The 21,180-nt window shown below is 59.0% G+C and overlaps 2 protein-coding genes across 4 annotated transcripts in view; both read right to left on the bottom strand.

The window, feature by feature from the left end:
• Positions 1 to 14,615, bottom strand: part of DCAF8 (DDB1 and CUL4 associated factor 8) — a 40,449-nt gene extending 25,834 nt beyond the window's left edge. Inside the window, exons 1-2 of one of the 3 annotated variants that reach the window (XM_077319059.1) lie at positions 14,441 to 14,610; positions 14,281 to 14,325 (exon numbers count right to left, since the gene is read on the bottom strand). Coding sequence is in view for 1 of the 3 variants with exons in the window: in XM_077319051.1 (XP_077175166.1) it covers positions 14,441 to 14,542 (102 nt within the window). In the remaining 2 variants the exon portion in view is untranslated. Of the gene's footprint in view, positions 1 to 10,744; positions 10,769 to 14,280; positions 14,326 to 14,440 lie in introns of those variants that run through there. The other 2 variants (XM_077319051.1, XM_077319066.1) reach the window with 2 other exon arrangements.
• A 652-nt stretch (positions 14,616 to 15,267) lies between these two features.
• Positions 15,268 to 20,741, bottom strand: PEX19 (peroxisomal biogenesis factor 19). Its single transcript, XM_077319076.1, has 9 exons — positions 20,705 to 20,741; positions 20,243 to 20,626; positions 20,002 to 20,135; positions 19,759 to 19,924; positions 17,517 to 17,602; positions 17,145 to 17,306; positions 16,864 to 17,040; positions 16,730 to 16,774; positions 15,268 to 16,100 (listed from the first exon to the last, which is right to left on the bottom strand). Exons 1-9 carry the CDS (start codon positions 20,724 to 20,726, stop codon positions 16,017 to 16,019), a joined length of 1,260 nt encoding a protein of 419 aa, XP_077175191.1. The 5' UTR covers positions 20,727 to 20,741; the 3' UTR covers positions 15,268 to 16,016.
• Between the last annotated feature and the right edge of the window lie 439 nt (positions 20,742 to 21,180).

The raw sequence follows: 21,180 nt of genomic DNA, 5'->3' as shown, positions 1-21,180 counted from the left end.
GTCTTCTCAGGGGAAGGCCTCGGCCTCTCTGCCCTGTGGCTGGCCCTGCAGAGGAACCGGCTGGCCCCTGTGTGAGGCAGGAGGCTGGACTGGAGGGACCCTCCCTGGCCTGACCCAGCAGGGCTCTTCTGAGGGTCTTCTCAGGGGAAGGCCTCGGCCTCTCTGCCCTGTGGCTGGCCCTGCAGAGGAACTGGCTGGCCCCTGGGTGAGACGGGAGGCTGGACTGGAGGGACCCTCCCTGGCCTGACCCAGCAGGGCTCTTCTGAGGGTCTTCTCAGGGGAAGGCCTCGGCCTCTCTGCCCTGTGGTTGGCCCTGCAGAGGAACCGGCTGGCCCCTGGGTGAGACGGGAGGCTGGACTGGAGGGACCCTCCCTGGCCTGACCCAGCAGGGCTCTCCTGAGGGTCTTCTCAGGGGAAGGCCTCAGCCTCTCTGCCCTGTGGTTGGCCCTGCAGAGGAACCGGCTGGCCCCTGGGAGAGACGGGAGGCTGGACTGGAGGGACCCTCCCTGGCCTGACCCAGCAGGGCTCTTCTGAGGGTCTTCTCAGGGGAAGGCCTCGGCCTCTCTGCCCTGTGGCTGGCCCTGCAGAGGAGCTGGCTGACTCCTGGGTGAGACGGGAGGCTGGACTGGAGGGACCCTCCCTGGCCTGACCCAGCAGGGCTCTTCTGAGGGTCTTCTCAGGGGAAGGCCTCGGCCTCTCTGCCCTGTGGCTGGCCCTGCAGAGGGACTGGCTGGCCCCTGGGGGAGACGGGAGGCTGGACTGGAGGGACCCTCCCTGGCCTGACCCAGCAGGGCTCTTCTGAGGGTCTTCTCAGGGGAAGGCCTTGGCCTCCCTGCCCTGTGGCTGGCCCTGCAGAGGAACTGGTTGGCCCCTGGGTGAGACGGGAGGCTGGACTGGAGGGACCCTCCCTGGCCTGACCCAGCAGGGCTCTTCTGAGGGTCTTCTCAGGGGAAGGCCTCGGCCTCTCTGCCCTCTGGCTGGCCCTGCAGAGGAACGGGCTGGCCCCTGGGTGAGATGGGAGGCTGGACTGGAGGGACCCTCCCTGGCCTGACCCAGCAGGGCTCTTCTGAGGGTCTTCTCAGGGGAAGGCCTCGGCCTCTCTGCCCTGTGGCTGGCCCTGCAGAGGAACTGGCTGGCCCCTGGGTGAGACCGGAGGCTGGACTGGAGGGACCCTCCCTGGCCTGACCCAGCAGGGCTCTTCTGAGGGTCTTCTCAGGGGAAGGCCTCGGCCTCTCTGCCCTCTGGCTGGCCCTGCAGAGGAACGGGCTGGCCCCTGGGTGAGATGGGAGGCTGGACTGGAGGGACCCTCCCTGGCCTGACCCAGCAGGGCTCTTCTGAGGGTCTTCTCAGGGGAAGGCCTCGGCCTCTCTGCCCTGTGGCTGGCCCTGCAGAGGAACTGGCTGGCCCCAGGGTGAGACGGGAGGATGGACTGGAGGGACCCTCCCTGGCCTGACCCAGCAGGGCTCTTCTGAGGGTCTTCTCAGGGGAAGGCCTCGGCCTCTCTGCCCTGTGGCTGGTCCTGCAGAGGAACTGGCTGGCCCCTGGGTGAGACCGGAGGCTGGACTGGAGGGACCCTCCCTGGCCTGACCCAGCAGGGCTCTTCTGAGGGTATTCTCAGGGGAAGGCCTCGGCCTCTCTGCCCTGTGGCTGGCCCTGCAGAGGAACTGGCTGGCCCCAGGGTGAGACGGGAGGATGGACTGGAGGGACCCTCCCTGGCCTGACCCAGCAGGGCTCTTCTGAGGGTCTTCTCAGGGGAAGGCCTCGGCCTCTCTGCCCTGTCGCTGGCCCTGCAGAGGAACTGGCTGGCCCCTGGGTGAGACCGGAGGCTGGACTGGAGGGACCCTCCCTGGCCTGACCCAGCAGGGCTCTTCTGAGGGTCTACTCAGGGGAAGGCCTCGGCCTCCCTGCCCTGTGGCTGGCCCTGCAGAGGGACTGGCTGGCCCCTGGGTGAGATGGGAGGCTGGACTGGAGGGACCCTCCCTGGCCTGACCCAGCAGGGCTCTTCTGAGGGTCTACTCAGGGGAAGGCCTCGGCCCCTCTGCCCTGTGGCTGGCCCTGCAGAGGGACTGGCTGGCCCCTGGGTGAGATGGGAGGCTGGACTGGAGGGACCCTCCCTGGCCTGACCCAGCAGGGCTCTTCTGAGGGTCTACTCAGGGGAAGGCCTCGGCCTCCCTGCCCTGTGGCTGGCCCTGCAGAGGAACTGGCTGGCCCCTGGGTGAGATGGGAGGCTGGACTGGAGGGACCCTCCCTGGCCTGACCCAGCAGGGCTCTTCTGAGGGTCTACTCAGGGGAAGGCCTCGGCCCCTCTGCCCTGTGGCTGGCCCTGCAGAGGGACTGGCTGGCCCCTGGGTGAGATGGGAGGCTGGACTGGAGGGACCCTCCCAGGCCTGACCCAGCAGGGCTCTTCTGAGGGTCTACTCAGGGGAAGGCCTCGGCCTCCCTGCCCTGTGGCTGGCCCTGCAGAGGAACTGGCTGGCCCCTGGGTGAGAAGACAGGAGGCTGGACTGGAGGGACCCTCCCTGGCCTGACCCAGCAGGGCTCTTCTGAGGGTCTACTCAGGGGAAGGCCTCGGCCTCCCTGCCCTGTGGCTGGCCCTGCAGAGGAACTGGCTGGCCCCTGGGTGAGACGGGAGGCTGGACTGGAGGGACCCTCCCTGGCCTGACCCAGCAGGGCTCTTCTGAGGGTCTTCTCAGGGGAAGGCCTCGGCCTCTCTGCCCTGTGGCTGGCCCTGCAGAGGAACTGGCTGGCCCCTGGGTGAGAGGGGAGGCTGGACTGGAGGGACCCTCCCTGGCCTGACCCAGCAGGGCTCTTCTGAGGGTCTTCTCAGGGGAAGGCCTCGGCCTCTCTGCCCTGTGGCTGGCCCTGCAGAGGGACTGGCTGGCCCCTGGGTGAGATGGGAGGCTGGACTGGAGGGACCCTCCCTGGCCTGACCCAGCAGGGCTCTTCTGAGGGTCTTCTCAGGGGAAGGCCTCGGCCTCTCTGCCCTGTGACTGTCCCTGCAGAAGAACTGGCTGGCCCCTGGGTGAGAGGGGAGGCTGGACTGGAGGGACCTTCCCTGGCCTGACCCAGCAGGGCTCTTCTGAGGGTCTTCTCAGGGGAAGGCCTCGGCCTCTCTGCCCTGTGGCTGGCCCTGCAGAGGAACTGGCTGGCCCCTGGGTGAGGCAGGAGGCTGGACTGGAGGGACCCTCCCTGGCCTGATCCAGCAGGGCTCTTCTGAGGGTCTTCTCAGGGGAAGGCCTCGGCCTCTCTGCCCTGTGGCTGGCCCTGCAGAGGAACTGGCTGGCCCCTGGGTGAGGCAGGAGGCTGGACTGGAGGGACCCTCCCTGGCCAGATCCAGCAGGGCTCTTCTGAGGGTCTTCTCAGGGGAAGGCCTCGGCCTCTCTGCCCTGTGGCTGGCCCTGCAGAGGAACTGGCTGGCCCCTGGGTGAGGCAGGAAGCTGAACTGGAGGGACCCTCCCTGGCCTGACCCAGCAAGGCTCTTCTGAGGGTCTTCCCAGGAGAAGGCCTCGGCCTCTCTGCCCTGTGGCTGGCCCTGCAGAGGAACCGGCTGGCCCCTGGGTGAGAGGGGAGGCTGGACTGGAGGGACCCTCCCTGGCCTGACCCAGCAGGGCTCTTCTGAGGGTCTTCTCAGGGGAAGGCCTCGGCCTCTCTGCCCTGTGGCTGGCCCTGCAGAGGAACTGGCTGGCTCCTGGGTGAGACGGGAGGCTGGACTGGAGGGACCCTCCCTGGCCTGACCCAGCTGGGCTCTTCTGAGGTCCTTATCAGGGGAAGGCCTCAGCCTCTCTGCCCTGTGGCTGGCCCTGCAGAGGAACTGGCTGGCCCCTGGGTGAGACGGGAGGCTGGACTGGAGGGACCCTCCCTGGTCTGACCCAGCAGGGCTCTTCTGAGGGTCTTCTCAGGGGAAGGCCTCGGCCTCTCTGCCCTGTGGCTGGCCCTGCAGAGGAACTGGCTGGCCCCTGGGGGAGACGGGAGGCTGGACTGGAGGGACCCTCCCTGGCCTGACCCAGCAGGGCTCTTCTGAGGGGCTTCTCAGGGGAAGGCCTCGGCCCCTCTGCCCTGTGGCTGGCCCTGCAGAGGAACTGGCTGGCCCCTGGGTGAGACGGGAGGCTGGACTGGAGGGACCCTCCCTGGCCTGACCCAGCTGGGCTCTTCTGAGGTCCTTATCAGGGGAAGGCCTCAGCCTCTCTGCCCTGTGGCTGGCCCTGCAGAGGAACTGGCTGGCCCCTGGGTGAGACGGGAGGCTGGACTGGAGGGACCCTCCCTGGTCTGACCCAGCAGGGCTCTTCTGAGGGTCTTCTCAGGGGAAGGCCTCGGCCTCTCTGCCCTGTGGCTGGCCCTGCAGAGGAACTGGCTGGCCCCTGGGTGAGACGGGAGGCTGGACTGGAGGGACCCTCCCTGGCCTGACCCAGCAGGGCTCTCCTGAGGGTCTTCTCAAGGGAAGGCCTCGGCCTCTCTGCCCTGTGGCTGGCCCTGCAGAGGAACTGGTTGGCCCCTGGGTGAGATGGGACGCTGGACTGGAGGGACCCTCCCTGGCCTGACCCAGCAGGGCTCTCCTGAGGGTCTTCTCAAGGGAAGGCCTCGGCCTCTCTGCCCTGTGGCTGGCCCTGCAGAGGAATAGGCCTCTCTGCCCTGTGGCTGGCCCTGCAGAGGAACTGGCTGGCCCCTGGGTGAGACGGGAGGCTGGACTGGAGGGACCCTCCCTGGCCTGACCCAGCAGCGCTCTTCTGAGGGTCTTCTCAGGGGAAGGCCTCGGCCTCTCTGCCCTGTGGCTGGCCCTGCAGAGGGATAGGCCTCTCTGCCCTGTGGCTGGCCCTGCAGAGGAACTGGCTGGCCCCTGGGTGAGACAGGAGGCTGGACTGGAGGGAAGATTAGTCCAGTCAAGCAGGTGCCCCCACGGCACGAGGGCATCCCACCACTGTTGGTTTCAAAAGAGGGAACCATGCAGACATGAGGACACTAGTAGGGTGGAAACGGAAAGAGAATCAGAGCCCTGTGACATGTCTGGAAGGTATTTCACAAGGCCCGCCAGCTTTTTGGACCTGTGGGCTCCTCGGGTGATGGGGCCACCCCATACTGGCAACTGCAGGAAACTGTCAAAGATGCCAAGCCTGAACTCTGTGGGCTCCTAGAGCTAGTGCACACAAGAAAAGCGATGCTTGTTGAAATATAGGACATTTAAATAATATTCAGCAGTAGATTTATCTCCAGGCAACACATCACTTTAAAATCATACGGCAAAGAAAACAAGAAGACCTAGCTTCACGGTTTAACACACTGGAGACGGCACCATCGTAAGCCCCCCCCCCCCAGTCCAAGGCTTTGCTCGAGCATCTGCTCCGTTGACATTCCCAGTCCAGCCCTTGAGTCCCCCCAAGCTGTCTTTCTCCTCCAAGCTTTGAGCACAGCTTTGTAGCTAAGCAGCCCCAGGATTAGAAAATTGCCTCATCGCTCTTGATCCCCCCCCCCCGCGCACACACACCCCTCTCCTGTGGCCCACAGGTTTGCCCGAGGAGCCAATTACCCCATTCCTCCCTCTAGCCTTGAAGGTGTTAAGGGCAAGGTAGGCAGAGAGGTCCAATTAGCAACACCCACGAGATAGAAGAAGCCCATTCCTACACACATTAGCCCTTGGGAGAAATTAGGGGTGTGGGTTTTATGGCTGGCTTTCCGGAGGAGGGGAAGATGGGGACAGAAGAGCAGGAGACCCCGCACATTCCCTGACGAACCCGGGAATGAAAGAAGCCTTGAGTGTCTCCCGTTCATCAGCGAGCATTCGTGGTGATGGAAGGACTGAGCCAGCTTGGTGGAGCGGTCAGGAGTGCAGACTTCTAATCTGGCATGCCGGGTTCGATTCTGCACTCCCCCACATGCAACCAGCTGGGTGACTGCAGCTTGGGCTCACCACAGCACTGATAAAACTGTTCTGACCAAGCAGTGATATCAGGGCTCTCTCAGCCTCACCTCCCTCTCAGACTGGTAGGTGATGGAGTAGATTCGTGAAGCTATGTGATAGACCCCAATATGGAATACGGAACCAACTCTTCTTCTTTTTCAATATGAAGAAGAATTGGTTCTTATATGCCGCTTTTCTCTACCAGGTGGCTTAGATTCGCCTTCCCTTTCCTCCCTACAACAGGCACCCTGTGCGATGGGTGAGGCTGAAAGAGCCCTGAGATTACCTCTCGGTATCCATGCTGTGACGAGCCCAAGGTCACCCAGCTGGTTGCATGTTATTATTATTATTATTATTATTAGATTTATAGCCCGCCACTCCCTTGCGGCTCGTGGCGGGTAACAATATCACAAATCCCCATTAAAACCCCATAAAAACAATAATAACTGCCAATATTGCCGGCATGGCAAGAACGGCAGCTCAACTTCCCCCCCTCCCTCCCACTACTAGCGGGTGGAGAGGAGGTCCTGATGATGTTTTGCTTCGGGTCCAGAACCTGAGTTATGGGAGAACGCAGAATTAAACCTGGCTCACCGGATTAGGATTAGTCCACACTCCTAACCACTACACCAAGCTGGCTCTCAATATATTGATTGTCCAGCCTGCGGGACGGACAAGAGCTGGTGGGCAGGTGCCGTGTGGACAGCCACACCCAGTCTCCGGGGGACAAAGGACTGCCTAGCTGGCAGTGCAGGTTTACATGAGCCTTCTAAGACTCCTTGTCCTCGTCCAGGAGCCATTATTGTTAGCAAGCAGTTGTTTACTGCCACATCACGCTGCCTGCTCAGCTTAAACTCCACAAGTACCCCAGGATCATGTTCACACACCCACTGCTACCCAGAAGTGCCTCTCCCATCCAGGATTCCTGCTTCTCATTTCTGTGACTCAGATGTAGAACTCTGCACTTCTCCTTATTGAAATGCATCTTGTTCAGATCTCACTGAACTCTTCCAGGGTGTTCGCTACTCCTTCCAATTGGGTGTCATCTGCACATTTAATGAGGAGTCCCTCTTCCCTCTCATCCAGAGCACTGATATAAACTGCTCACTTCTCTCCACTCTGGTGAAATACCGTTGACAACTACTCTTTGGGAACAGTTTTCTAGCCAGTTCCTTATCCACCTTTCCATCCAAAAATCCAGTCTACAGTCCTCCAGTTTACCCATCAGCCGTGGGGGAACCTTGTCAAAAGCCTGACTGCAATCCAGGTAAACAACATCCACAGAGTTTCCACGATCTGATACGTCCATCCCTCAATCAAAGAAGGAAACCAGGTTGTTCTGGTGGGCCCGTTGGAGACAAATCCACGCTGACTCCAGCGGATCAACCAATTGTCCTTCAGGTGACTGTCGATTGCCCCCTTTACAAGCTGCTCCATCATCTTCCCAGCACCGGTCTTCTAAGCACCATCAATGCAGAGATACAGCAGGGTGTTCTACCCCGGTGACTTTCTCCAGAATGGCCTCACTGAGACCCTCTCGGTATTGATCTTGGAGTGTGGTGTCGTTCCATTGGAGGTCCTGGGCCTGGAGCTGGAATTTTGCATTATAGTCTGCAGCAGTCCACTTCTCTTGCTGCAGCTTCCCAGATCTGGCAACTGGCAGGCCCCTCCCTCTGGGTGTCAGTGAATGCAGCCGTCACATGCTGCTCAAACTGAGCAGAGTCCATCAGCAAGGGCAAGCTGACTACTAGGAGGGACGCAGCCCAACTGGCAGCTCGGTTCCAGAGCAGGCTATTAATAAAGGTGGCCATTCGCGTACATTCAGCACTGGGCTAAACAAGTGGGGGAAATCTTCCCTTTTCCCACCAAACTTATCTGGAGAACTGAGAGGGCATTCCCCCAAAGGCTGAGGCACGAAAGCACCGCAGGTGCCGCTTGAGCTTGGTTTGGTGCAGCCAGATCTGCAGACTACCTGATCCATGTTCGAGCTAGGCAGGCTGCTTCTTCCCCTTCTGCAGCACTTTGGGTGGAAGCAACCTGGGCAGGTTCGGTACTGGTTCAGAGAAGGCCTTGAGACAGAGCAGCTGCTGAATGCAGTCTGAAACTGGATCTGGAGTTCTTGCAGCCACAGGCTGCAAAAAGGGAGGAAAATGGAGGGCAATAAGGGGGAGAAGGTGAGGAAAGTTTGGGGAGGTTGGTATGCATAAAAAACAACAGCAGGAAATCAACCTTGGGGTGTCAAACAAAAGCACCTGGGTTACATCAGAAGCAGCAGCATTGGTTCTTTGATGCCGCTTTTCTCTGCCCGAAGAAGCCTCAAAGCAGCTTATATTCGCCTTCCCATTCCCCACAACAGACACCCTATGAGGGAGGTGAGGCTGAGAGTTGGTTCTTATATGGCACTTTTCTCTGCCCGAAGGAGTCTCAAAGTGGCTTACACCCATCTTCCCTTTCCTCTCCCCACAACAGACACCCTGTGAGGGAGGTGAGGCTGAGAAAGAAGAAGAGTTGGTTCTTATATGCCACTTTTCTCTGCCCGAAGGAGTCTCAAAGTGGTTTACACTCATCTTCCCTTCCCAAGGTCACCCAGCTGGCTGCATGTGGAGGAGCGGGGAATCAAATCTGGCTCGCCAGATTAGAAGTCTGCACTCCTAACCACTACACCAAGCTGGCTCTCAGGGCATACAGGTCAGATGGACATACTAAATCACAGCAGAAATAATCATGGCAGAAATAAATGGGGGTTCCTGACACTACTGGGCCAAAAGTGTCCAAAAGCAAGCAGAAAAGTCCAAGCAGCATAGTCAAGGTGCCAATCAGGCAGTTTCCAGTTTCAAGGTCAGGGTTCCACTCTGGGGTCGTCAGAAGGTTCAAGGCGTGCAGGTGGTCCGGCTGTCACAGGCTGACGCTTCAACGCCACGTTCTTCCTGGGTGTGCCTTAAATCCAGTTTGCCGTGGGATTACTTCTGCGATCATCCGGAGCCTGCATCCTGCAAACTACACTGGCTTTGCTGATCTATGCCTTTCCTGTAGTGCTACTCTAAGTTTTCATCTGCACCTATGAGCCAAGGAAGGGAAGTCAGACTGACTAATTGCCTCTGGCTGAGCATTCTCCATCCCCAACGTTTGCTGCTTGTTTCTGGCTGAGCTGGAATCGGATTAATTGTAGGTACCCACACTGTGTCTGCAGACGCCTTCAGATCTTCCTCTGAGCTCTCAGTGCTGACAGCAGGGGCAGAGATGGTCAGCCACACGGGGACGAAGAGCAGACTGGCAGAAACAAACAGACTGTTCTTGCAACTGAAGGAGGTCAACAATGGGTTCCTAAACGGACTGACACGGGGAACAATGAGATTTCAGCAACATCCTTTTGAGATATGGGGACCGGCACTGTACACAGCATTCCAAATGGGGATGTCTCACAGATTTATACAACGGCATTATAATACTGGCCATTTTATTCTCAGTCCCTTTCCTAAGTTCCCCCAGAGTAGAGTTTGTCCTTCTTCAATGATGCAGTCCACTGGGTTGACACTTTTATTCAGCCCTCCACTACAACCCCAAGATCTTTCTCCCTCTCAGCCTCAGCAAGTTCAGATCCCCTTAGCCTATCCTTGAAGTTGAGATTGTTTTGTCCCACTGTGCCAATGGCACCTTACACTTATTTACACTGAGCTTCATCTGTCATATTGTCACCTACTCATCCAATTTGCAGAGATAGAATCATAGAGTTGGAAGGGGCCATACAGGCTATCTAGTCCAACCCCGACTGTGAAAATTTTTTTCCTGATATCTAGCCTATATCATTGTACTTGAAGTTTAAACCCATTACTGCATGTCCTCTCCTCTGCAGCCAACGGAAACAGCATCCTGCCCTCCTCCAAGTGACAACCTCTCAAATACTTAAAGAGGGCTATCATGTCCCCTCTCAACCTCCTTTTCTCCAGGCTGAACATTCCCAAGTCCCTCAACCTATCTTCATAGGGCTTGGTCCCTTGGCCCCAGATCATCCTCGTCGCTCTCCTCTGTACCCTTTCAATTTTATCGACGTCCTTCTTGAAGTGAGGCCTCCAGAACTGCACACAGTACTCCAGGTGTGGTCTGACAAGTGCCGTATACAAGGGGACTATGACATTTTGTGATCCTCCTGGGGCTCTTCACAGTCAGCCTTGTTCTCCACCATTCTGAATAATTTTGTAGCATATGCAAACTTGGCCACTACTAGTCACTCCAGTTCAAGATCACTTATGAACAAATTAACCGTACTGGTCTGAATACCATTTCTTGGGGGACCCTACTGCTTCCTTCCTTCCATTCCCACTTCCTCTCGTTTAACCAATTGTTAATCCATAAGACAACTTGTTCTCTTATCCCATGTGTGGTCACTTGCCCAAGGTCTTTGGAAGGTCCAGGTAGGTAATGTCTACTGGGTCTCCATTGTCCACAAGCTTGTTTGCTTTCTCAAAGTACTACAAGAGGCTGGTATGGTAGCATTTCCTTTTGAAGAAGTCATGCCAATTTTATTTATTTCATTTTTCCCTTATACCCCACTCCCTCTCAAGCCAGTCATCTTGGGGTAGTGTACATCAGGGATCATCAATTTCATTCAGTGATAATAATAATTAGTAATAAAATGGTAAAAACATTTAAAAGGAACATTATAGATTGCAATCTTCCCTCAGCAGGCTTCATTCCGCTATATATGCCTAATAATTTAACTTTTATTAGTTTCACTAAGTCATCTGACACAGACATTACATTAACTGGCCTTTAATTTCCTAGTTCCCCTCTAGTTTTTAAAAATTGTCGTAATTTGCTACGCTCCAGTCTTCTGATACAGTGATAACTTACATATCTGATAATTTTGATGTGGTAAATCCACTGTTAGGACAGAATATGGAGAAACAGAATGGTTTTCAATTGGCACAGCTGTCAATTGTCGATCTCTGTCTCTCTTCAATCTGTATGCTGGATACATTATAAGGAAAAGTGGATTAGATTTAAATGAAGGTGGAGAAAAACTGGTGTAAGGAACATTAACCATTTAATTTATGCAGATAATACCACACTGTTGGCAAAAAAAAAACTGTGAAGAAATGAATACTGATGAAAGTTGAAGCAAAAGGTGCCAAAGTAGGATTACAGATGAATATCAAGAAGGCAAAAGTAATTACTGGGGAGTTATACAAGGTGGCCAATGAAAAGCCTGGGAGGGGGAATGGTGGGAGGGTTTTATGCTGCCGAGGGGTTGTTTTATTGTTTTATCGGCGGGGGGGGGGGGTACAGTAAACCACTACAAGCTGGCTTAGTCCGGGCATAGCGGTCAAGAAATCAAATAATAAATAAAATTTTAAAAACTGAAATTGTTAAAAATTGTGTATTCTTCAGCTCTATCATGATCCAAAGGGTGGCTGGAAACAGAAATCAGATAGAGACTGAAACTGGGGATAGTAACCCTGAAGGAGTAAGAAAAAAGATGTATACCAAAACCACCATCTGCCTAAGTTAATAAAATCAGCATTTCTGTGGGATGACTTTCTAGCCTCTGCTTAAAAATCTCCAAAGAAGAACTCACCACCTCCCGAGGAAGCCTGTTCCACTGAGGAACTGCTCTGTCAGGAACTTCTTCTGGATGTATAGCCAAAAATTCTTTTGAATTAGTCTCAACCCATAGGTTCTGGTCCAACCCTCTGGGGCAACAGAAAACAACTCTGCTCCATCTTCTCTATGAGAGCCCCTCAAGTATTTGAGGATGGTTATCCTATCACCTCTTAGTCGCTGTCTCTCTGGACTAAACAGACCAAGCTCCCTTAACCTTTCCGTCTCCAAACCCCTCGCCATCTTTGTAGCCCTCCTCTGGACACGCTCCAGTTTCTCTACATCTTTCTTCAGTTGTGGTGCCCAAAACTGAACACAGGACTCCAAGTGAGGTCTTACCAGAGTGGAGTAAAGCAGGAACATCACTTTGTGTGGTCTGGACACGATACTTTTTAATACAGCCCAAAATCCCACTTGCCTTTTTAGCTACCAAGTCACACTGCAGACCCGTTCAGTGTCTTGCCTATTGAGACCCAAAGATCCTTTTCACACGTACTACTGCCAAGACAAGTCTCACCCATCCTATAGTGATACATCTGATTTTTCCTATCTAAATTCACAACTTTACATTTTTCACTAATAAAATTCATTTAATTCATTTTAGCCCAGTTCTCCAGCCTGTCAAGGTCATCCTGTATCTTCATTCTGTCTTCTTGTGTGATTGCTACCCCTTCCAGTTTAGAAGAAGAGTTGGTTCTTATATGCCACTGTTCTCTATCCGAAGGAGGCTCAAAGCGGCTTTCCCTTTCCTCTCCCCACAACAGACACCCTGTGGGGTGGGTGAGGCTGAGAGAGCCCTGAGATTCCTGCTCGGTCAGAACAGTTTTATCAGTGCCATGGCGAGCCCAAGGTCACCCAGCTGGCTGCCTGCAGGGGAGTGCAGAATCAAACTTGGCATGCCAGATTAGAAGTCCGCACTCCCAACCACTACAACAAACTGGCTCATCAGCAGGGCCCGGGTATCATCAGCAAATTTAATAAGCACCCCCTCTATTCTTTCACCCAAATAATGTATGGATATGTTGAACAACAAAAGGCCCAAGACAGATCCCTGAGGCACTCCACATCACTCCTCTCCAAGACAATAAGGAAGCATTTACAAGCACCCTATGGGTGCAATCTGTCAACCAGTTCTCGACTCACCTAACAGTTATAGGATACATTCCGCATTTCACCAACTTGCCAATAAGAATATCCTGGGGAACCTTATCAAAAGCCTTACTGAAATCAAGGTACACAACATCCACAGTATTCCCCTGACCTTTACAAGCACCCTTTGGATGTGATCCGTCAACCAGTTGTCGATCTAACAAACAGAAATAGGATCCATACCGCAATAAGAGTATCCTGGGGAACCTTATCAAAAGCCTTACTGAAATTAAGGCAAACAATGTCCACAGGATTCTCTAACAAGGTAGTAATTTTATAAAAAAAAAAAAAAGAGAGAGATAAGGTTAGTCTTACATGACTTGTTATTGAAAATGCCATGCTGACTCTCTAGCTGTTCAAAGACTGACTGATGATTTGTTCTAAAATTCTGCCAGCTATAGACGTCAAGCTGACGGGTCAGCAGTTACCCGAATCCTCCTTTTCCCCTTCTTGAAGATGGGGACAACATTTGCCCGTCTCCCATCTTCTGGCACCTCACCTGTTCCCCAAGAACTGTCAAAAATAATGGACAGAGGCTCACAAATACACACATACACACGTGCTTTCAGTACCCTTGGATGCAATTCATCTGTCCCTAAAGACTTGGCTTCATTTAAAGAAATGACGTGTTTATGGACTACTCCTACATTCATCCTAGGCTACAATCCCCCTCCCTCATCACATGAAATGATTTTGCCATGTTGGGCACGATTCCCTTTGCAAGAGAAGACTCGGGAGAAGTGGGAATTGACCACTTCTGGCCTCTCTTCATCCCCTGTTGCAATGTCACTTTCTGGTCCCCACCATGGTCCTACCACGTCCCTATTCTTTCTCCTACTTTGAATGTAACTAAAGAACTCTTTTTAGCATTTTCCTCGCGTTTTTCCTTCTCAAGGGAATTGTCTGTGATTGTGCCTGCAGTATTTCACTCTTGAGAAACTCCCCACCTTCTTGGACTTCCATCTCCTTCAGTTTTTCTGACCACGGGATTCCACCCAACGTAACTTTACATTTGTTAAAATCTGCTCTCCAGAAGTCCCTCCTGTATGTGTGACCACGTACAACTTTTCTCTCCCCCAAGATCCAAGATCGCATGGTCACGACTGCCAAGTGTGTGCATCCCCCATGACCACCAGGTCCCCGTGGTAGTGTGGGCTAGGAGCATCTCGTCCAAGTCCTCTGCCCGGCCTGGGGGTCTGTAGCCGACCCCCACCGTCACGCCACCATTGTTTCCGACTCCTTTTATTTTCAGCCAGAGACTCCCATGTGTTTCCTCACGAGTATCAGACCTCCTTGTCATATAGCGCTGCTCCCCCCCCCTTTGTCTGTCCCTTTTGAATAAGTCGTCCCCTTGTCCCAGTGGGGGGAGTTCTCCCGCCTCTTGGATCGCAGCCCCCTCCCTCTACGGGGGCTTCCAGCTCTTGGCCGACTCCGTGCAGCGGGGCCCTTCCTCGGAGGGTCTCTCCCTGCCCTCGCGGCCCGCCCCCCCCCCACGGCTGCAGCCCCCTTCCGGCCAGGGGGACCCCAAGGGAGCCGCGGAGGGGAGGGGGGCGGGGCCAGTCCCGGGGGCGGATCCCCCCTCCCCCTCCCCCTCCCCCTCCCCCTCCCCCTCCCCCCTCCCCCCTCCCCCCCCCACTCACCTGCCCGCTCCAGGCGCCGCGCACCGCCGGCCACGCTCAGGCTCGCTGCGGGGGGGGGGGAGGAGAGAGAGAAGGGAGGGGGCGTCAGGAGAGGGAACCCCTCCCCTCCCCTCCCCTCCTTCCCTCCCCTCTCGGCGGGGGGGGGGGGGTCGCGGCCTACCTGGGGGTCCTGCTGCCCCTCTTCCCCTTCTCCGCCGCCGCCGCCGCCCCGTCCTGCTCCGCGCTGCCCTCCCGCCGCGGGGCCTGCGGGGCCTGCCGCCATTTTATGCCCCGGCCGCGGCCTCCGCCGCTCCGCTGCCCGACAGTCGCGCTTGACGGCGCCTTTGCGACACCCAGGCCCCGCCCCCGCCCGACACGGAACCGGAAGTCGCGCCCGAGCCTGCCCCGCGGCCCCGCAACCACCAGGGGGCGCGGAGCGGGGCGGCTGCCAACCTCCCGGCCGCGCTTCGGGGGCGCAGGCGGGTCCCCTCCCGGGGGGCAGCCCCCCCCCACACCGAATGGCCAGGCCCAGCAGGGGGGCTGCGAGGCTGCCAGGGGGAGCCGGCTGGGGCCTCAGCCTGGCAGGGAGCTGCTAGCCCAGTTCTGCAGGGGCTTCCGCCAGGCCTGTTGGGGCGGGGGGGGGGGGCGCCTCACTCCCCCAGGCCCTCATGGGGCTGCCCCACGCCTGGGCCACGGCCAGCCCCCCTGGGTCCCCCCGCTGGGGCTTCAGTGGGCAACGCGGAGGCTGCTGCAGGGGCGGCTTTGCGCTGCTCCGCACTGGAGCGTGTCCACGGCAGGACGAGCCTAGGCTGGAAGCCGCCCTGAGCCGTAGGGGAAGGCCTAAGGCCTAAGGGGGCCTTAACGTGTCTCCATAGGAGGAAGGCTTTTCTCAGACCCCCACGGGACGACTGTTGCCTGCGGCTCAGCAGGTTGGCCGAGAGGCAGCAGCCAAAGGGAGAGCACCCTTCCCAGCCCCAGTCTAGCCAAAGAGAAAACAGAAGGCCAAAATCATCAAAAGATAAACTTCCACCTTTATTTATTCCAAAGAGGTTCGTCTCCCATCACGTTCTGTCATCCTTAAAATGGGGGCGGAAGATGGAAATGTGTGTCCCCGGCCACCCCAGCTGGGCTCCTACCACCTTCACACTGGGGCAGAAAAACAAGGCCCACCTGCCCAACGACTTGGAGCATTTCAGGAAGCACAGAGAGAGGGGAAGGCAGACGGAAGGCAAAGCTGCCTCTGGGAAGCCGCTGAAGCCCCTGGCCAGGCTGCGTTTCAAAGAGTCCTGCACCTCTGCCCCACCCAAAGGAGGCCGATCCTCCAGAAGGCCACAAAACACCAGCAGCAAAACAGGAGCTGAAGAGACCAATGGCTCAAGTGCCCCCCCCCCAAGACCCCCTCCACAACTCCAAGCAGCCCAGCAGGACACCCCTGTCACGTGGCAGCTGTCCTGGCAGCTCACTCAGTTCCAGGCAGGGGGATGGAGGTTGAGACCAGGAGGACGCCCCTGTCCTGGGGGATCTGGGCCCCTCAGGCCCATGCGGGAGAGAGCAGGGGGGTGGGGAGGAGGGAGGAAAAGTGGGCAGGGCGGCTTCCCCTGGGTCACTCTTGTGAAAGCCTCAGGCTTGGAATTCTCTCATGGAGGTCTTCATTGATAAATAGCTATATATTAGGAGCACCAGCCCAGCCTGCATCAGGCACCCTGGTGATGAAGGAAAACCACACCGTCACTCTCGGACCGCGACACAGGTGACAGTCACATAATCCGGCACTGGTCTCCTCCAGCGTTGGCCGCAGCAGGCAGATTCAGTCCTTCCATGTCAAAGTTCAGGCCGGGTGGCTGGAGAAGGTGGGGGCAGGGGGACAAAGGAGAGACGAAATGTCAGGGTAGGGGAGAGAACGGCCAAGTGACTCCTTCAACCACCAGGAAGAGCCAGCCCCTCGATGGGCTCCAGGTAGCCCCACCTGACCAACTAGATCTTTGGCGAGGGATTCCTCCAGCGAGACAGGTACTTGTGCTTCAGCCCAGGCCCAATTCCTCCGTGGGCTGCCACTGCATGGAGTGGGCCTGGAGACCCTTCCTCCTCTGTGACCCAGGGGGCAGGCTCTTCACACAAGATCCGGTGCCCACAGGGCACACTCAGGAGGGGCTGGCTGGGAGGTAGAGGGCACCCACCTCTGGTCACCCTTGATCCACTGCCCCCCCCCCTCTCACGGTCAGTGGGGCAGGAATCTGAACTCTCCTCTCCTCACTCCTTGTCTGGCACATTAACCACCTACCCCGTGCAGTTCCAGTTCCAAAAGATAATACCATAACAACAATTTTTTAATTTATAATTCTTGAACAGGGTGCTTGGGACGGAGGGAGGGAGGCCCTCCCCACCAGATCAAGCCTGTTCTTCCACTGCCCACAAGCCCCCAGCCCCCAGGTCTCCCTCCTCAGCCCCAGGCACTCCCACAGAGACTCACTGATTCCCCAGCCAGTTCCTTGGGAGGGTGGCCCAGGTCCTGCAGCTGAAAGACAAAGAGGCAGCATTAGCCCCAGAAGACCCCCCCCCGGCCCCATCATCCTGCCCCCCCCCGGCCCATCCCGGCCCCCTTGCCTGCTGCATGAGGTCCAGCACCAGCTCAAAGCGGGCCTTGTGCTCCGTGTCGCTGTCCGTGGGCCGCTCGGCCTCAAACTGCTCGCAGATCTTGCCCATGATGCAGTGCTGCTCCCGGTACTTGTCGTACTGCTCCTTGGGCAGGGAGTCCCGGTGGCTGTGGAGCCACTCAGGGTACTGGGGAGGAAGAAAGGGAAAGCACGGAGAATGGGGAGCCCTTTCCAAGCGGTGGGGAATGGGGAGGGGGGGGCTGCTGCAGAGCCCAGTCGCTGGCCCCCTACCTTCTCGGTGATCTCCTTGAGGGAGGGGTAGAGCACGTCCTTGGAGAGGAGGTTCTGCATGATGCTCTGCATGAGGGGCAGCAGGCCGCCCTCGCCCTCCCCGTCCTCCAGGCCCAGCCCTTCCAGGGTCTTCGCCAGCTCCTCCTCGGCCACCGTGGAGTTCTGCAGAAGGGAAAGGACGGCAAGGGAGGAGCCTCTGGGGGCTGCCCCTTAGGGGCCCCGCGGGGCTTCTGTTCCCACCCTCCCCACTCCTGAACAGGAGTCCCCTGGCATGACTGAAGTACAAAGGAGCCAAAGAACAGGAGAACGACACCTCCCCCCTACACCCATCCTGCCAAGGGCCCCCCCTGCAGCCTCCCCGGTGCCACGTACCTGCAAGTCATTGGCGTTCTTGGCTAATCCACTGAGGGTCTCCTTCAAGCAGGATGTGAATTCTTGCTGGGATGTGGGGTCACTCCCTGAGGAAAGAGCGGGAGAAATGCGGGCTGTGCCCTTCCAGGCCTCCCAAACTCTGCAGCTGCCTGCGATTCAGGCCTGGGTGGACGGCCAAGGGCGCTCAGTCCCCAACATCTGGGTGGCCGGAAGCCTCTCAAATCCGGCTCTCCTCCAGACGACCAACACAGCTACACTCTGCAACCTCCTGAGCCACAATGGCTGCCCACAGAGCACGCACACACACAGGCGCACGCGGACAGACTTGGCTGAACAGGCTCACATGCCCTCCCGCTGGGGCCTCCCGGTCCTTCGGCATGGAGCCAGGCTTAAGTGGCGAGTTCTGTACCGTCACTGTTGGGTCAGGAGTCCCCCACTTTGGTGGAGGCTGGCTCCAGGGCTGTGGCCCTTCAAGACCTGCAGACTTGTTAGTGTCCAGTTTGCCTGTTAGCCCTACAGTTCCCTCTCTTGTCCCCTCAGCCTCATTCAGGCTCCGTGGCAAAAGACGGCCGCTCTGCCGTGGGCACGTGCCCCATTATTTTCCACCCTCAAAACAGATGTCTACTTCCTCTGCCGCCCTCGGGAAGCAATCCTGACTCCTCTCGCCACCCCTGGCTGGTGTCCTGCTCCGGAGCGATCTGCAGAGACGCCTCCTTGCCCCTTGATGCTTTCCGCAATCCGTTCCTCACATTCCCTGATGCCCGGAGCGATGCTGTGCCCTCCCTGGTCTTGTATGCAACTATAACTGTGGCCCATTAATCCCGCCGACTCTCCCTTCCCCCCCGCCCCGCCCAGGGTTCTGAGATGCCTGCTGCATCAGCCGCGCCCTTCTGTGCCATGCGCTCCGGCGACCCCGTCCTGGCCCCGAGGCCGTCAGCGCTGGCATTGGGGCCCCTGCTGCTCACCCCCATGGATTCCCACCTCCCTTGGCCCCTGGGCTTCTGCGTTCTGCTGTTCCCACATCGAGGGCTCCCCGCACCGTCCCTTGAGGAAGGGAGGCCCTCCTCCGCCTTCTCCCAGCTCCACTGCAAGAGCTGGCTGGCTGGCTGGCCGCCTTTTCAGCATTCATTAAGGTAAAGGTAAAGGTATCCCCTGTGCAAGCACCGAGTCATGTCTGACCCTTGGGGTGACGCCCTCCAGCGTTTTCATGGCAGACTCAATACGGGGTGGTTTGCCAGTGCCTTCCCCAGTCATGACCGTTTACCCCCCAGCAAGCTGGGTACTCATTTTACCGACCTCGGAAGGATGGAAGGCTGAGTCAACCTTGAGCCGGCTGCTGGGATTGAACTCCCAGCCTCATGGGCAAAGCTTTCAGACGGCTGCCTTACCACTCTGCGCCACAAGAGGCTCTTCATTCATTGGCAGCAGGCAAACCTGCCCCCTTCCTAGAGCAGCTCTTCAGTGGGACAGGCTCCCTCGGGAGGTGGTGGGTTCTCTTCCTTTGGAAGCTTTGAAGCAGAGGCTGGAGAGCCACCGCACAGAAAAGCCGGTTCTGTGAACTTAGACAGATGGGATGGTCCATGCCTGGCTCTCCTGTCTCCGCGCCAGGCCAGACTAGCTTGCCATCCCAGAAAGGGAGTCGTTTCACAGGACCATAGAGTTGGAAGGGGCTGGACCGGCCGCCCAGTCCTGCCCCCTGTGCCAAGGCCGGATCAGGCCCCCCAGAGCATCCCCCCCCCCCCGCTCAGCCTGCCACCCTCTGGCCAGCCCCTTGCTGCCTGCTCCAGGGCGTGGAACTGACCTGACCCCGAACAGCCAACCCTGAACCCTGTCCAGCAGGCAGGCCATGGCTTACGCAGGGGGAGGCCACCTGGGCCTTACACGGCCTGGCAGGCACGCGGGGGAGGGGCTCCAAAGTCCACTTCTTGCCCAGCCTCAGAGCTGCCGCCCTGCCTGTGCTGCCGACGGCTCCCCCGGCCCCCTTCCTGGCTGCGGCTGAAGCAGCCCAAAGGAGAGCCCAGGCGGGCCATGCGTAGCTGCTGCTGCCCTCCTCCCCTGGCTCAGTGTCCCCGGGGCAGAGTGCACTGGGCGTGTGCAAGAGAGCCCCTGCCCCGGGCGGCCTGGGGACGGGGAGAGGGGCCTGCGCCAGTCCCACCCCGGCCTTTCCCGGCGCTTGCAGCCAGGGATGGCGCAAGGGCCCCCGGGGCCAGGGGCCCTACGCCCGCCCCGTCCCGCCGCTCACCGACTCTGCCGGCGGCCTCGGAGAGCTTCTGGAACTGCTCGACCAGGTGGGGCTCCTCGGTGGCCAGGGTGCGCATGGCCTGCTCGAACTCGGCCGTGGCCTGCGAGGCCAGCTCGCCGTCGAAGAGCTCCTGGAAGAACTGCTCCTGCGAGGAGAACAGCGCGTCCTGCCCGACACAAGACGCCGCCCGGCTGTCAGACCCGCCGCGCCGAGACCCCCGCCCCCCGAGACCCCCGCACGCACCTGGGCGGCCTCCTCCGGCGGCCTCGGCCCCGCGCCCGGGCTGCTGCTGCTCTGGCCGCTGCTGCTGCTGCCGCTGCTGCCGCTGCCACCGGGGCCCGGCGACGGCGGGGCCTTCTCGAAGTCTCCCAGGGCGCCTGCGGGGGGGGGGTGGAGAGAGGGGGGGTGAGAGGGGCCGCCTCCTCCTCCTCCCCCCCTCCCCCCCCCCGGGCGCACAGCCCCTCCGGCCCCCGCCCCCGCTCACTCTCCAGCAGCGCCTCCAGCTCCGCGTCCGCCTCCTGCTCCTGCGCCGCCATCGCGCCGCTCCTGCCGGCAGGGGGGGGGGAGGGAGGGGGGAGGGGCGTGGCCCGGGGAGCCCACATCGCCATTGGCCGCCCGCGCCGGGAGGGAGGGAGGGGCGAAGGGCGCGTGGCCCCTCCCTCCCTCTCTCTGTCAGTGGGTAGGGGGCGGGGCCCAGGTAGAGTGCGCCGGCGGGGGGAGGCTCGTCCCCGTTGCCCGGCGACCGGCTGAGCGAGGTGCGGCGCGGCGGCCGGGATGGGCAAGAAGGGCGAGCGGGTGGCCAAGGAGAAGGCGGCCGCCTCCGAGGAGGAGGCCCGCAACGCCGCCCGCAGGGCCGAGCACGGCGAAGGTGAGGGGGGTGGGGGGATGGGGGGCAGGGCAGCCCCCCAGCCCCCTCCCCCCGGCTGAGCCCACCCCCTCCCCGCAGAGGAGTACCAGTGCGCGGGCATCCTGGAGCAGGACTTCGCCGAGCTGTGCGCCCGCGCGGGCTTCCAGGAGATCCCCAAGGTGGTGCCCCGGCCCCACCCCCCGGCCCTCGCCCCGCCAGGTGAGCCCGACGCGCGGACAGGGGGGGAGGGGAGGGAGGGAGGGAGGGGGGGGTCCGGCCCGACGGGGGGGGGCTGGCTGGCTGGCTGGGGGCGCCCGTCCTCTCCTCTCCTGTCCTGTCCTCTCTCCTCTCCCGGCGCCCCAGAGGAGAGCGACTCGCTGGCGGAGAAGGAGGGCCCGAGCGTGCTGGCGCAGATCCAGGGCAAGTACGCCTACTTCCGACCCGCCATCCAGGTGGAGCTGGAGCACGAGGACCCCAAGAGCGCCAAGGAGATCTTCCTCCGCAGTGCGTGCCCCGGAGGAGGGGGAGGGGGAGGGGGAGGGGAGCCCCCGCCCCCCCTGGCCTGCTGACCTCCC

This window comes from Paroedura picta, chromosome 1 (genome assembly GCF_049243985.1).
Source record: "Paroedura picta isolate Pp20150507F chromosome 1, Ppicta_v3.0, whole genome shotgun sequence".
Taxonomy (NCBI): domain Eukaryota; kingdom Metazoa; phylum Chordata; class Lepidosauria; order Squamata; family Gekkonidae; genus Paroedura; species Paroedura picta.
This window is presented reverse-complemented; position numbering and strand designations above follow the sequence as displayed.